The sequence below is a fragment of the Harpegnathos saltator genome, unplaced genomic scaffold (assembly GCF_003227715.2).
Source record: "Harpegnathos saltator strain DR-91 unplaced genomic scaffold, Hsal_v8.6 scaffold221, whole genome shotgun sequence".
NCBI lineage: Eukaryota > Metazoa > Arthropoda > Insecta > Hymenoptera > Formicidae > Harpegnathos > Harpegnathos saltator.
Window position 1 is genome coordinate 25,457 of NW_020230008.1, and position 17,516 is coordinate 42,972.

General features: G+C 34.2%; 1 protein-coding gene across 1 annotated transcript; it reads right to left on the minus strand.

The window, feature by feature from the left end:
* Positions 1-386: 386 nt before the first annotated feature.
* LOC112588452 (cytochrome P450 4C1-like) lies at positions 387-17,379 on the minus strand. Its single transcript, XM_025298481.1, has 10 exons — positions 17,121-17,379; positions 15,993-16,173; positions 12,457-12,563; positions 5,882-5,972; positions 4,275-4,457; positions 3,977-4,046; positions 3,750-3,876; positions 3,614-3,677; positions 2,725-2,825; positions 387-618 (listed from the first exon to the last, which is right to left on the minus strand). Exons 2-10 carry the CDS (start codon positions 16,159-16,161, stop codon positions 532-534), a joined length of 999 nt encoding a protein of 332 aa, XP_025154266.1. The 5' UTR covers positions 16,162-16,173; positions 17,121-17,379; the 3' UTR covers positions 387-531.
* Positions 17,380-17,516: the final 137 nt, after the last annotated feature.

Genomic DNA, 17,516 nt, shown 5'->3' on the forward strand with positions numbered 1-17,516 from the left:
GGGTAATAAGACACGATGCGATGGGACTACGTGTTATATTAACATCAATGTTTCGTGGGGGAAGAAAAAATTTTTATTTGTAAGTTAGCGTAATATACTATTGATGAGGGCCAAATACAGTACCGAAACAATTGGTTAATTATATAATATGTATTTTATGATACTTGACATTTAATAAAAAAGAATTTATTATAAAAGAACACATTTACATTGTGTGCGAGTTCCAATTGGCCAGTTTTAAATATTTAGATTCTATATTGTTAGGATCTTTAACTATATCCTTTAAATAATAAAGAATAATTTTATTTTTTCACATCGTACATAATTTTTATAAAATATTTTTATAAAAATAAAATATTTTTATAAAATAGACGTAACTAAAATGAAGTATTAAAAAGAACGAGTACAGGTATAAGATAGGACAGTAGTTAACACTTCCTTACAATAAATAATGTAATAGATTCAAATAGAACAATATAAGAAAACTAATACGGTTATTGAGAAACAGAATAATCTCAGAAAAGGAATTAATTAAACTTTAATACGTACTTGAATTTCTGGAAAATTTGCCAACATAAATATTGTAAAATACATAGTGATGGCAGTCGTGTCAGATGCCTGCATAAGAGAAAACTGGTTTTATCAGTTCTATAATTTCATTAAATATATTTAGTTCCTTTAGTTTCATTAATACATTACATGAATGGTTATATAGAGAGTTTGGCAACTCATATAGCTATAACCAATGGAGGCGTAGAGCTAATTGAGATAAAGAAAAAAGTCAAATACCACATCGAAAAAATTGTAAAAATGACGTAAAAGTCACAAACGTTATATGTGAAAAAAAAATCGACTGAATTAGTGTACGCTGCGGTAATAGTAATAGATAACACGCTCGGCTACTCGAACTTACTTCACCAACGGCCTGTTAACGGTTTATTTCTTCAAGCAATAGCTACCAGTGCGGGACGAGAGAAAGAAAGGACCGTCGGCAGCTATTGCTACGTGAGATGGGCCACGCTATAAGCTTGAGCATCTAAGCGTGCCATCCACTATTGCGGCAGCACACGCTAATTAATTCGATTTTTTTATGCGTAATTCGGCTATTCTTATAATTTTTGCCAAATAGTATTTGACTTTCTTCTTTATATCAATCAGCTCTATGCTTCTATTAGCTTTGACTACATAAGTTACTAATCACCATGTGTGCACTCGGGGCCGGTTGTTCCAACTCCTTAGTAAGTTAACTGATAGTTAAATCATATGTTCGTCTTCGTTTTTTCTTCAACTTAGACAAAAACAGAGATATGATTTAACTACCAGTTAACTTACCACAAAGTTGGAACAATTGACCCTCAGAGGTATGGTGTCCCTCGGCGGCGTTGTATACGCCTGTAAAACAATGGAAAGCGATAACAGGCATATACGCAAGGCGTACTGTTCAGCGCGAGAGAAACGAAGAAGGAGCGTAGCAGAAGTGGCGCGAAGCGTTCCAATGTTGCATCTTTATCGCATTTCGCACGATCGAGAGAGAAAGCATTACCAGACGTGGTACGGTTAATGATGTCCCCACTAGCTGTCTCACTCACTCTACGCTTGAATATGAGTGAGACAGCTATAGGGACCGCGCTGTCTCTATAGGTGTCTCGCTCGCTCTAATAGCAATGTATCGTGCTTTCCTCTTTTTTCCTTAACAGAAATGTCGATTAAGTAGGGAATCCTGTCTGTAGGCCAGAAAAATAGGCAATTTTCACGAACTTTTCGGAAACTAAGCGGATGATTTCAAACTTGGTAGAGATAATAATATATATATAAATACTAAGAATGAATTTTTATAGTGTTATACGTATGAATAATAATGTAGCAGATACACAAAAAATAACGTGACGTATTTAAGCGCGCGCTGTTTTGCAGCTTCTATAAAATTTCGAAATATGGCGGACTGGGATAAAAACGCAAGTAAAATAACTAATCTACGAACTTGCCACTATCATTTGAACGAGGGAAATAAAAAACGAACTACTTTTCCAATAATTTTAAGGCATTTAAAAATTATATTTAAAAAATCGTCCCTCTTTCCCGCAGTCTTTTCAAAAGTAAAGACGTGATGCATTTAAAAAAAATTGCACAATTTGACATATTTTATGGCATAACATAAGTTTTTTCGTAAATTTCATGAAATATTGTTTTCTTGCAAATAAAATATTTTTAACTTAAAACTATCGATTTTTATGAGGATTTTTCAAATATAATTTTTGAATACCTTAAGATTATTGAAAAAGTAGTTCGTTTTTTATTTCCCTCGTTCAGACGATAGTGGCAAGTTCGTAGATTAATTATTTTACTTACGTTTTTGTCCCAGTCCACCATATTTCGAGATTTTATAGAAGCCGTAAAACACCTACAGAGACAGCGCGGTCCCTATAGCTGTCTCACTCATATTCAAGCATAGAGTGAGTAAAACATCTAGTTGGGACACCATTATCCGTACCACGTCTAGTAATGCTTTCTCTCTCGATCGTGCGACATGCGATAAAGATGCAACATCGGAACGCCTCCCGCCACTTCTCCTTTGCTCCTTCTTCGCTTCTCTCGCGCTGTACAGTATGCCCTGCGTATATGCCTGTCATCGCTTTCGATTGTGTTACAGGCGTATACGACGCCGCCGAGGAATACCATATCTGCCTCTGAGTGTACATCCCGATAAAGTTAAATTATACGAACCGCTGTCACCATTGTATTGATCTCATCGAGAATTTCCTTGCGATTAAATTTCTTGCCTTCGTCAGACGCTTCCATTAGTATATCGAGAAATATCCTTTTTGCTATTTTATTCAAACAGAAAACAATATAAAATGTATTCTTTTTTATATTGGTGACGAGATTCTTATATTATTGCTAAATATATTGCTATAGAGTATTCCAAACTGCCGGATTTTCTCTTAAAGGGTGAAAGAAGGTGCAGGAGAAACCGAAAGTTTCTCTACCACTTTTGGATCAGAACATTAGTTTATGAGTTAATAATTAATGAACCTGATCAATTGGATTATTCGATGGGCGGGTACACAGTGGAGTAGGATTCCAATTTTAATTTTAATCTATCAAACTGCTGGGTTTCATCAAACAGGGTTTTGCATATTCTGCGTTAAAAATTTTCAAATTCAAATAGAGGGAAAGAAAAGGATGGACGCGGAGAGAGAAAGGGAAAGGGGCAGAAGGAAGAGAGGCGAGAGAGAAGGGGCGGCATAAATATAAAATCTATTGAGACACAGAAAGCGAGAAGCAGTTTCCCACACATTGTGTAGATTTTATGCAGCCCCTTTAATTCTTTACGTGAAAATCCGATAGTTCTGGGACACCCTGTATGTGTGTTGAATTCATTTGCATATCTCATAACAATATTTTGTCACCAATCTCTGATCAATGCAAATGTGTTGCACTAAATAATATATTATAAACATAAATTGGTAAGGAGCAAGAAATATTTTCTTTTATATATGTATAAATTTAATATATAAAATATATAACTTCAACAAGCAAATTTTCAGATATTTTGCAACAACCGCAAAAATATAGCATTTGAAGACATACAAATAAAACATTGACAACTTACAGGGTTTTGCATATTCTGCTTTAATAGAGTGCAAATTATTTTTTGCGTCTTCCTTTTGTATTACCTGTATGATAATAATTTATATAGCGATCAAACAATATAACATCTATAAAAAATGTATTTGCATAATACCTACTTCTTCTGCAACAGAATTTAGATAATTTATATGCTTCTGCTGCTCACGGTTTAGAGTAGTGAGATTAAATATCATATCGGGATATAAAAATATATTCTGCATTCTACGTATAACTATATTTTTCAATCTAAAAATAGACATCGCGACGACTTCATTAAAACTTCTGAATATAACATATATCATTTACAAGAATTGAAAAATAAAAGATCTGCAAAACAGAATCATACCTTGACACCGCTTTGGCATACTGATTATTTTTATTTGATTGCGATTCCAAATTGATACCCAACAAAGTGTCTTCAGATTTTGCATGAAAATATCGGGGTTTTTAATTTTAATGTAATGCTTTTTTCAACTTAATATAACACTCTTAATTTTAATATAACGGTTTTATTTTAACTTAATATATATCATGAAATATATTATTTAAAATTTTCATTGTGGTTTTGTACATTTAATATAATGAAAAGTTTACGGCATATACAATTTTTAACAAATTAATGTGAAATAATAATTTTAACTTACCGTAAACTATGTCCAACGTACACGTCGCTAAATGATGATCTAAATCAATTTCGTCGTTTGTCATGTGTTCTAATTTTTCCATAAATATTGAAGCTTGTTTCACAAATGTATCGCAGAATACTCGTAATATGTTTGTATTGAAGCTCGTTGTTAACATTTTTCGATGTGTGACCCATTTGGATGCTGAGGAAAATTAAATATTAGAAAGAAATAAGAAAGCAATAGGGTACATCCTTTGCAAAATATTAGAAATTTGTCAATAACCCTTTCAAATATTTGTAAATTTCCGAAAATATACAAAGTATCCCATACTTATTCTGAGGAATTCGTGGAGATATAGAACGAATTAATACAAACATAAATGTCATATACCATTTAGTAATATTCGCAATAATTTTCCAGTTTTTAATTATAGAAATCTGATTAATGAACGCTCCCTGAGACAATATTGGAAGAGCATTATAGCTATTCGAGCTATAGCGCTGCTTAGTCGACACAGTAACTATTGCGCGCGGCGAAACTTAGGAGCAACGAGATAAAACACGAGTAGCGACGCGTTGTCCTCTCGACGGGCTTTCATTGATTAGATTTCTGTAACTAATAACTCGATATTGTGATTCGCAAATCGATATTTGACTTTTTTATATCAATCAGCGTTATGCCTCTATTAGCTATGGCCACATAAGTTATCAAATGTACTGTATATGAAGTTATTATTACATATTGTGTAAGATATTTTTTCATGTGTTATTATAATAATTACAACTTTATTGTTTAACTATCAAATACATTGGACAGTATATGTATAATTTTATTATTTTATTAATTTATAATATTCTTTTGGTATATTTGTTAATGTATAGCACAACGTCGATTGAAACGTCGTATACAGGGTGTTTGATAGCTGATTATGCAGACGAAAGTTGGAGATAGATTGGGTGTAGCCGAGAAGAAAAGTCATGTACCATAATGTCAAATTGGCAATAGTTATCGAGTTATTAATTAAAACATGTGAGCCAATGAGCGCGTAGAGAGCGGAGGGCGACCGCAGTAAGCACGTAGACATTTGATACAGGCGGAGTCAACGAGTGACGGTAGGCGAGCGCGCGTGGCGAGGGGCAACGTAAACGACAAGAGTCGAGCGCGCGCGACGAGGAGCGAGCGAAAGCGAACGACGAGGAGCGAGCAAGCGCAAGCGACAAAAGGCGAGCGAGTGCGACGAAGAGCGAGCGAGCGCAAACGACGAGGAGCGAGCGAGCTATAAGGAAAAAGCTATAAAGAAATAGCTCGCTCGCTCCTCGTCGCGCGCGATCGCCTCTTGTCGCTTACGTTGCCCCTCGCCGTGTCCTCGCACGGGCGGTGGGGTGCCAGGGGAAGAATCTTTCGCTCCCGCACTTGCTGAGAACAATGTGCGAAAGCGAAGAGATGTGGGGAGCGGCGGCCTCCTTTTGCCGGGACATGTCCCGCAAGGGGGCCACCGAGTGGAAGCGCCGACCACCCCGTCGCAGGGATTAACAAGTATACTGCATGAGGATATTTATCGCATAAGAAATGCAACGATTATATTTTCTGCGTTACAAAACTGTTTGTCGTATGCAAAGTCTTACCAGGAGCTGTAAACAATCCTGTTCCTATCCACGGCTTGAAAATATCATAGAACTTGCTTTTGTTTAAACAATATCGGCTTTGGAGGATCGTCTGTAATATATAATAGTGATTTGCTAAAATGTCTGTTATGTTATTGCTTTTTTATGCTAATGGATTCTGCAGTTATAGTATATGGAATGCGTATTACATTCATAAAACATACATTCTTATAAATTCAATTAACTAGGAAGGCAAAGAAGAGCTTGAGTAGAATATATAATACATATATATATAAACTTTCTGCGTATTCCTTATCATTTAATAAACATAGCTCTTTATTTGGGTGTGCAGAAAATGTTAAAAACCTTTTAATATTTCGAAAAATATATTTTTTTTGAGAAAATCGGTCCATATAAAAGTTATAGGTTTTGAAGTGAAATATACAATAAATAGTACGACCTTGATTAGAGTTCTTTCAAGATTATATAAAGATTTAAAGTTTAAGCACCTTAAAGTTATCTTTATGTGAGAGATAGATAGGGCATTCAGGATGATGAAAGAACCGGGCGTCTGCACACCAGCCGAACTGAGCCGAACATCGAAGTTATTTGTTCCTAAAGGACAAGCAATGAATGCAGTGTTCTATGTGAGTATAATGGATCGGCTATTGAATCACATCGCGTGTGTACGTCCGGATTTGTATACAAACGAAAATTAGTTCTTACTGCATCATAACGCGCCGTCTCACACTGCAGCAGTAATTCGTTAGTTTTTAACAAAATAACTGTTACTGTGCTACGCCATCCACCGTACTTGCCAGATTTAGCACCGGTGGCTTACTTTTTGTTTCCAAAGCTGAAATTGAAGCTAAATGGACAATGATTCGACAATATCAAAACGATCTAACCTTTACGGAAAAAACTCAAATATTGAGTTTTTATACTCGATTTTGAAAGTAAACTCTCAAATTTGGGTATACATACTTATATTTTGCGTGTCTGCACTGAATATTGAGTATTTATATTGAACATTGAATGTTTACTTCTAGAGATTGAGTATTAATACTCACAATTGAATGTATTCTTTAAAAGATGGAGTGCGTACACCCAATAACTGAGCATTCGCATTCCAGTTTGAGTATATACATTGAACATTTAAAAGTTTATTCTGCACAATTAAGTATGACATTGAATAGTATGACATTGAAACTCTATACAGGGTGTCTGAGAAATGTTAGACTTACCAATTTGTATAGGTAGAATAGGTGAAATTGAACAATAAAGTCATGTAAAATGTTCTAAGAATCGTAATAGTTATTGAGATATTAATTAATATATCTAGGCCAATGAGCGTATGGGAGACGGTAGGTTGAATTCGACAGAAGTTTGAAGACAATAGACAAGACAAATGTCTTACTTCTGAATACTCAAATCATAACAAAGATAATTAGCTGATTGCATTTGGCGGATCAATACACAAGATCCTTTCCTCGTCTTCAACGGCAAGATGCACTAATGCACCAGCTGTGTTCCATAGTTATGCATTAAGCACTCAGTCTCACGTAACTTTTACACTGCATATAAAATTCTTTTTCTCAATGGACGTCTTGTATGCCTAGGAAATCGTTCCACATAGATGCGAGCTACGACATGTACATTGTCGCTTGCTAGTCCGTAGACAATGATCATATCAGTGCACTCCTTTGGAGTAAATTTTATTTTTTGTCGCGGAGCAGCATGACACGTATCAAACAATTTCATGAGTCTGAAGACGTGACTGTTGGATCATTATCATAGACGACGATCATAAATAAAAGATGATTACCCTATCTTGCGATCTGCATGTATCTATTTGTATATACTTCTATCAAGTTCAGCCTATTGTTTTTCGTGCGCTCATTGGCCCAGTTTTAATTAATAACTTAATAACTATTGCAATTCTTGGAAAATTTTATATGGCTTCATTGTTCAATTTCACCTGTTCTATTTGTACAAATCGCTTGGTTCAAAATTTCTCAGACACCCTGTATAAAACTGTATAAAACCCTGTATAAACACTTTTTATATAATAAATTCTTAAGTTAAATATATACTGTAAATATTGTTTTTTAAATAAACTGGAAAATAATTGTGTAACAATAGTATGTTCAACACAATGCTCCAATAATAATTATTTATATCAATAGAGAAAAAAAGTAAAATGTGCTAAAACAAAGCTTATTAATAAAATGCTACATAATTGCATGAATGATGGTGAGACAAATAATAAATACGTCATGTATCAAAAGTGTATATTTTTCTATAATATTAATTATATGCATAATAAATGTACATGCGTATGTTGATAAGTTTCCATTTTATTAACTAATGGCATTGCATTGAGAAAATGACCGAATCATGACGAAAAAATAAGTTTTTCTCATCATTTTGAAGTTATTTTGATGTTATCATGATTTTCTCTTCTGCCTATATAAGACCTACCGTTATATGGTAAAAGTATACATTTATCATATACTTTTACCATTTACTACATACTTTTAATTAATAAAATTATTACCATTTACTTTATACTTTTAATTAACAAAATTGTTAACCAATTGTTATTTGGTAACAATTGTTTTTCTCTATATTACTTATTATTATTATTAATGAGTATTTTAAAGGAATATTTTTTTTCAGGATGTAACCTGTCAAGTGCTATAATTTATTCATCAAACTGCATATCCAGCTTGTTGTTATACTAAACTTTAATGTAACAACTGCTTCGGATTTAAACACAAATATTAGGTTGGAGAAAAAGAAATTAATTATTTTTTCGTTTATTTCAAGGCTTTATTTAACATAGTTAGGATTGTTCGATTTTGGTCCAAGCATCGGTTTGTTCTACAATTTGTCGCCATTTTAAAGATAATTTCATGATCCCTCTTTCACAGAAGCCCTGGTCCTTATTTGCAAAAAACTCGATTAAGCGATTTTCACAGTCTTCTCTTGAGGTCAATTTCTTACCATCAAGAAAGTTTTGCAATGACAAAAACAGATGGTAATCACCAGGTCCGGACTATATGGTGGATGCATCAAAACTTCCCAACCAAGCTCCCAGAGTTTCTGACGAGTCACTATATAGACGTATGTGGCCTGGCATTGTCCTGATGAAAAACAATTCCTCTCCTATTGACCAATTTTGGCCGCTTCTGGTCGATCGCTAGCTTCAAACGGTCCAATTGTTGACAATAGAGGTCCGAATTTAGTGTTTGGCCACATGAAAGCAGCTCATGGTGGATGATTCCTTTATAGTCCCACCAAACACTCAGCAAAAACTTCCTGGCCGTTAATCCTGGTTTGGCCACCGTTTGAGCCGCTTCGCTGCGCGTTGACCACGATCGTTTTCGCACAATATGTAATCCATTTCTCATCCCCAGTCACCATCCGTTTCAGAAATGGCTCGATTTCGTTCCGTTTGGTCAAGGCTTCGCAGATTGAAATTCGGTCCATCATGTTTTTTTGCGTCAATTCGTGTGGCACTCAAACATCGAGCTTTTTTTGAATCCAGCTTTATGCAAATGGTTTAAAACTGTTTTGTGGTCCATCTTCAGCTCCTGGGCGATACTACGGCTAACATGCCGGTCTACTTCGATTATTTCCATAATTTTATTGACATTTTCGACGACGGGCCTACCTGTGCGAGATGCATCTTTAACATCAAAATTACCGGAACGGAATCGACGAAACCAAAATTGCGCGTGATTGGCTGTGACAGTATCGGGATCATAAATACCATTCACAATTTCAGCCGCCTGGCTTGCATTTTCGCCTTTATCGAAGCAAAATTGTAAAATATCCCGAATTTTCTCTTTGTTAACGTACATCTTTTACGTGCTATAACAACTTAATCGACAAATCACAAAACCGTTAAAGAATTTTTTTAGTACGGAATGTCACTTTTCCAACGAGTATAAATATTAACCTATGCGATTAATACATCACGTGATATATACCACTAAAGCCATCTAGCGGAAAAATAATAGATTTCTTTTTCCCCAACCTAATACAATGGTATCTTTAACTTGAGAATTAACTTCAAAGTTATTCTGAATTTCAGTACTCATTTCAGTGTTATTCTCAACTGTAGAGTAACTTAAACTAACTCTCAAGTCGAGAATAACACAGGCATAATCACAGGCCTCAAGATGAGGATAACACTCACGTCACACTCAAGTATGAGGGTTACACTCAAGTTGAATATTATCTAGTCAGAAACATTTCTTATGAAAAAACACTCAAATATTGAGTATTTATACTCAGTTGTTCGAATTTACTCTCAAATGTGGGTATATATACTCAAATTTGAGTGTATATTTGAGGATAAATTTGAACAATTGAATATAAACACTCAATTCAATATTCGAATGTTTTTTCCGTAAGGAATAACATCGATTCGACGTTGATTTGACGTTGATATGGTCGGTGAACCTTTGAATCAACGTTAATTGAACCCTCATCGACGTCGGATCCACGTTGTGGTTCTGACTGGGTTATACTTAATTGAATATTCGAATTTACGCGCAAATTGAATATTATTTTGAGTGTATTTTTGAGTTTCTTTTCCATAAGAGGAGATAACGTAATGAAGGAGCTACGAAACATTGCAATAAGAGATTTTCAGCGGCTGGCTTTGGAGCGGCTGGCAGAGCACATTGAACAGCATTGTATAGCTTTACAGGGATCATAGAATAATTACTAATAAACATTTTTTTACCTTACTTTCTTTTGTTTATGAGATTTTGTTTATGAGAAAAAGTCCGAAAACTTTTTATCCACACTATGTATACGTATTGTTGTATCCAAGACACAAGGTTTGTGGCAGCGTCCGTTGTCCGCGAGCCTTAAGCATTTGATCGATTGAACAACTGAAGAAGGATTGTCTGGACGACGGAATCAACCAATAAAGGAGAGATCAGCTGACAGAGAAACGTTGACAACGATCTTAAGAATTTGCGTGAAAACCTGAGCTTTTGTATGCTTGAAAAGAGTTCTGTTATTATAAAATAATAATAGTTCTTCCTGAACGAATTATAATTATTTTCGTAAACTCGGTACGCGCGAGTCGGTCGTGGGTAACAGTATACATTATATATTCTATTCAAGCTTTTCTTTCACTTGTTAGTTGGTTGACCTTTTGATACGTTCTTTTGATATACCAGGTATGTAAATATAAAACCGGAATTTTTGTATAGAAAATACACGTTTATTGTATGAAAATGATAAAAAATATTTTATTCGAAATATTGCCCATCGCTAGCTATACATTTTTCCCACCTGGCTGACAATTTGTGGATGCCACGACAATAAAACTGTTGCTCTTTTGAGGCAAACTAGTCATCGAGCCACTTTCGTATATTTCCGTAAGAAGTGAAGCGCTGCTGAGCAAGTGCGTGCCGCATCAATGCAAATAAGTAGTAATCGGACAGAGCTAAGTCTGGTGAATAAGCCGCATGCGAAAGTATCTCCCAACTAAACGCCTCAATCGTTTCCTTGACCAGTTTTGCTGTGTGTGATGGTGTATTATCATGAAGCGAAATCATTTTGTGTTACCTTTTTTGATATTCTGGTCGTTTTTCACGCAAAGCTTGATTCAAATCGATCATTTGTTGTCGGTAGCGTTCAGTATGAACGGTTTCGCTAGGTTTTAGCAGCTCATAATAGATCACACCCTTCTGATCCTACCAAACACAGAGCATTGTCTTCCGTCCATAGCGATTTGGCCTTGCAGTCGATGTCGATGGTTCGCCTGGAGTTACCCATGATCTTTTACGCTTAGGATTCTCAAAATATATCCACTTTTCATCGCCAGTCACAATTCGATGGAGAAATGACTTTCTTTTGTACCTGGCGAGCAGCATTTCGCAAGTGGTTTTTCGGTTTTCCTGCTGTCTTTCATTCAATTCATGTGGAATTTTATTTTCCCATCTTCTGAATCTTTCCCATGGCTTTCAAATGTATGAAGACGGCTTCTCGTGTCACATTTAATTGATCCGCGAGTTGTTGTTGCGTTTGAGCGTCATCCTCATCCAACAATGCTTGCAATTCGCTGTCTTCAAATTTTTTCGGTGGTCTTCCACGTTCTTCGTTTCTCACGTAAAATCGCCACGTTTGAATTTTTTAAACCACTCAAAGCACTGTGATTTACCAAGAGCATGCTCACCGTAAGCTTCGATAAGCATTCGATGCGATTCTGCAGCAATTTTCTTCAAATGGTAACAAAAAATCATTTGCTGTCCGCAAATCGTAGCTTCCAGGCACAAAATTCGACATGTTCAACGCTATTACAAACTATGCTGTTGTATGAAACTTGTATTGTTGTGAGTTGAAAATCTTTGTCAGATGTCAACAAATGGAAATGGCGCCAATGACGCGGTTTGACGGTAACTACATTGACAGCTAGGACCATCTATAGGCAAATTCCGGTTTCATATTTACAAACCTGGTATTAAACATACTTTTGATATATTAGAAAGCAGCAATGATATATTACAATTTTATAGTTAGTTTGTACATGATTCATTTAGAAATAAATTAACAAATACGTATTCTTTTACCTTTGCTTGGTCTGGTTCGGATATAATAATAATTAACTTATTGCCCATCCATAATCGAAATGGAGAAGGATAAATATCCATAAGCTTATACAGACTGGGCAGTAAATCTGAAACTTTTTATGCTTGAGAAGTACATTACAATGAAGCAGTTGTCTATTTAATTGTATTAAAATTATAAAGAATATAATAAAAAAATTAAAAAGAATATAATAAACGTCATATAATTTTAACATGAAATAATAATATTACATATATAGTTTCCTTTTATTAAAAATATTGTATAATTAAGTAAAGAGACGGGAACCATTTACCGATTTCAATAATTGTGATACATATTGTTATAGTTATTACTGTGAGTAGTAGTTAGTAAATTTTCAGTCTCAGTACTTGTTATTGTTGTTTATTGAAAAATTATTAAAAAAGAGAGATTCTAATAATTTTATAGCTAATATTTACGTTTAAAACTTAATTGTTGATGTATAAATACGGTTTCAGAACTAGATGGCCAAACTTTAAGAGCATATTCTACTCATTGTAAGGATGCAAAAGATCATAAAAACATGGGTCTAGGAATGATCCTTCTTTTCCAAGTTATAAACACTTTCTATTGACAATAGACGTTGATAAGAACATTTCATTAAAGAAATTGTTGGAAATAATTTCTTTTTGCAATAATGCATACCTCGCATCGACGTCTCGTGAAGTGTTAAAAACATTCAAAAATTTCTGGAATATTTTGTGTTTTGTCATATAAAGCGATAATACGATTTCTACAATAGCAACAGGGTCTCATAAACAACCTAGCAAACATATTATTACATGCAACATACTTGTTACTTGTAATTTCCTATTCAACAGCTGTTATATAACGCATATGTCATATAACAGTTAAATTGTTAAGTACGAAATTACAATTAACAAGTATGTTACATGTTACATTGTGTTTGCTGAGAAAAGTTTTAAGATGTTCGCATAAATAAAAAGCTAAGAGATGGAAATCTAACAAGGGGAGGACGCATCGACCGGGAAACGGTTTGGAACGAAACTTACGGAGTTAATAGTACTTGACTACTAATAACTCATGCTAATAGCATACGACGCAATATCACTTCGTTTTCGAGAAAAAACGGTCTAAAGAAAAGAGTCAACATAGTGTATGAGTTAGTAAGAAGGATATCCAACGAAGTGGCGTAGCGCAGCAGCGAGGTAACGGACTACCGAGGTGACGGCTGATGTTCGATCCCTGCTGTATGGCTTTTTTTCTATTCTCTAAGCATAAAAATGAAACAGAAAACATTAATAAGTAATAAAACTGCGTTTCTTAAATATATTAGTGTTTGTTAAATATACTATTAATGATTTAAATTGCAAAAAAAACCCTAATCTTATCTATAAAATATATAGTGTATGAGAACATTTTTATATAATAATAATTGCAATTTTATATAAAAATAATTGCAATGGAAATAGGAGTAAAAATATATATTTTCGCTGGAGGATTTTTCGATAATAATTCATTATCTCGTAAGTAGAATTCGCATATACGAGAGCATTAGTGAATTCACTTTTAAAATCTTCATTTTCAAAAGATCTTTCTTCTAACAATTCTACACCAACTATTTTGCTTGTTGAAGGATTCTCTGACATTGTTATGATACATGTAATTTAAATATGATCACCGAATTGCTCTGTATCACTAGTAAACGCACGCTGCTGCTTGCTTTACTGACGACTGTTCCGATGCTCGAATCATTTCGTCATTCTTAACGATCGTTTAGAATGACACAAAGGAAGTTTTTGGAGGGGGATTGCCAGAAGAGATAAAGACACAACATAACTTCAACACAACACGACTTCAATACAACATAGAGAATTGTAACAGAAATAAATATTTTATATATACGATATAAGATTACGAAAAATTATCTCATACTAGTTTTACTCTTTGCGATCGGCTAATTTCGAAGAGATCGATAAACATGGATATCTGTAAGTTGATCTAAACATTTGAATCTAGCATCGGGAGGATAGTTTTCTATCATTATCGCTAGCCTCATTTGCCGTGCCGCACGCCAGGCGATCATGAATGCCAGCCTGGCGGCATCGACTTCTACGACGACTTACGAATGCCGCCACTGTGGCGGCATCGACCGCAAAGGGTTAGTAGCATTCTTATATATTTCATAACAATATTTTTATTCCTATTTCCATTGCAATTATTATATAAAAATTTTCTCATACACTATATATTTTATAGATAAGATTTACAGTCTTCTTGCAATTTAAATCATTAATAATATATTTACCAAACACTAATATATTTAAGAAACGCAGTTTTATTATTTATTAATGTTTTCTGTTTCATTTTTATACTTACAGAATAAAAAAAACCATACAGCAGAGATCGAACCTCAGCCCGTCACCTCGATAGTCCGTTACCTTCGCTGCTGCGCTACGCCACTTCGTTAGATATCCTTCTTACTAACTCGTACACTTTTTTGACTCTTTTCTTTGACCGTTTTTTCTCGAAAACGAAGAGGTATTGCGTCGTATGCTATTACCATGAGTTATTAGTAGTCAAGTACCATTAACTCCGTAAGTTCGTTCCAAACCGTTTCCCGGTCGATGCGTCCTCCTCTTGTAAGAGGCGAAACAATGGACATGTTAGGTATTATTAACTTTCTCTGAATACGAGCGAATACGAGAGATTGAATACAGGCGTGTTTGAAAGAGAATACAATTTTAATAGTTGATCGAACAATCCACAAGAAAAATTGTAGTTACGCAACAAGTACACCGTTCTTTTCCATTCTTTTCTTTCGTAAGTACGAGAAGCGAATGCAAGAGAACAGAAGAGGTAGCTACTGTAAATCATGTGCAAGATGTCATTTATGCCGTTGCGTTCGAAAACATTTCTCTACGCTAATATTCATTAGGCGCGCGAACATTCAAACACAAAAATGAATTTATTAAAATTCCTAACAGGGACCTCCTCTGTTAATCCATCTATTGACGTATTTATTATTTAAAAATTCTCGAACAATGCGACTGAAATATGCTGACGATATGCTTAATAAAAATTGTTTACAACTTAAGAAAGTTACGCTTCTGGACCCACATGTTTGCATGACTTTTTTCATCCTTATAGTAGAATATGCTCTTAAAATTTGGCTACCTATTTTTGAAACACCATGTAAAAATCATTTAAGAATAAATAAAATAAATACAACTAGGAGAAAGGACAAAGCCCTTTTCCTGACATCTTGTATACGTTCATGTATTGACAAAATTTATCAAAATTTAAGTTTGCCAGTATTGGAGAATGAAATCTAGGTTACAGGTGTTTAGGGATATATGTGTTTTTCAATATGTAGGTAAAATTAACACATATTGTATACATGTAAATTAACAATAGCTAACAATCATCATTATGATGTTCATTTTAATGCTTTTCTCTATATTATTATAACAAAATCACATCTTGAAAATGGTAAAATGTAAAAACAAAACGATAAGTTTATAAATGATAATATTACCGTCAAAACTTGTCTGGAAAAAGTAGTAAGCATTTCCAATAATTGGATACGCTTTCGGGCCTGGTAGAGCGTTTGCTGCTTGCATGAAACGTAATCGTTTACGATAATACGAGATAAGGTGATATGTACCAATACATATCAAGATGACCGAAACGTATGCAAGCATCATGAAAATGTTCAACTGAAATGATAATTATACATAGATACAAAAGACATATAGACATAACATACACACGGATGGATATTAAAAAAAGTCAGTCAAAATGTATCACTCTAGAATAGACAGCACATTATATTGAATAGAAAGTATCTAGTAAACAGAAGTCGGAAAAGCAATACTCTCAGAAATATAAACGATTTTCGATTCTGGAAATGTAAGTTATTTGTATGTTTCTATTGATCATGTATTATATCTGTGTTTACAATTTTGCAAAATTCTTTCATTTCAAAATTACTTTCCGAATAATTAGAATTTATTTCGAATACTTCCTTAATATTAGTTTTAGTTTTCTTACTATTTTCTTACTCTTTTCTTTACTTCTTACTATTACGATCGTTAAGTGAAAAAATTGTATTATATAACAAAACGAAACATCTATATTTTGACGTAAATCAAAGTCAGTATCGGTAGATGAACAGAGCTGCTCAAATGAAGTATATTTAACCCATTAAGTCCTGTACGGATATACGGACACTTTTTCATGACTTTTTTCAAGAGCTTTCTTTTTTACAAACCGGTCCTGCAAAAATTCTAGAACAATCATTTCTGAATCACGTAAAATTGAATTTGAACTTTCATAATCAGTCAAGAGAATTTTTAAAAAATGCTACCTATATTGCACATCTTTCTGAATCATTCAATGGAAAATAACACATCTTAAATGTTTTTTCCACGAGTTGGAGCAATTGTTTGCTGTACAACTGGGCATTTTACACTTCTATAAAGCAAATATTGTCAAAGCTTTTTTATATGTATGTATATATGCATGTGAGTTTAAGGTTAGGATTATAAAGTTAAACATAAGTGGTTCAAGGTTAAGTATTGACTAAAAAGTCGACTTAATTATTAATAATTTACTTAATAATAACAAAATTTTAATATTAAATATTGTATGTAATAAAACTTACATAAAAATTGCGCAGAAATATCGTCCCCAAAATGCATATAATGTGGTACTGTGCGGCACGCGCTCATAGATATAGAACCATGCCCACGAAATAGAAAGTTTCCTCTACTATTTCCCTATTATGCGGCCAAAGAAAAAAGATGGCGGTCCAAAGAACCAATAAAAAATCGACTAATGATGTCCATATTCTGACTTGAGGTACTCTAGTCTGCACTAGAGAACGTAATGACTGACGTTAAGGTGCAATCAAATTTACTGAATGAAAATCGAATTGAGTGCAGCACGACATGCGGCAAGCTTGCGCTAAGAAGTCGAAAAGACAAGCACGAAGAATCGCGGCGCCTAACGCTCCGAGAGAACCAAATAATGTGTTGTAAAGTCCGTATCATACTAGCGA

Excerpts from the sequence above, each read along its gene's own strand:
- LOC112588452 (XM_025298481.1), bottom strand. The coding sequence starts at position 16,161 with ATGATGCTTGCATACGTTTCGGTCATCTTGATATGTATTGGTACATAT. Across the intron at positions 4,047-4,274 it reads TACGTTGGACATAGTTTACG|ACACTTTGTTGGGTATCAAT; the intron begins GTAAGTTAAAAT and ends CAAAATCTGAAG. Across the intron at positions 619-2,724 it reads TCAATACAATGGTGACAGCG|GCATCTGACACGACTGCCAT; the intron begins GTTCGTATAATT and ends TCTCTTATGCAG.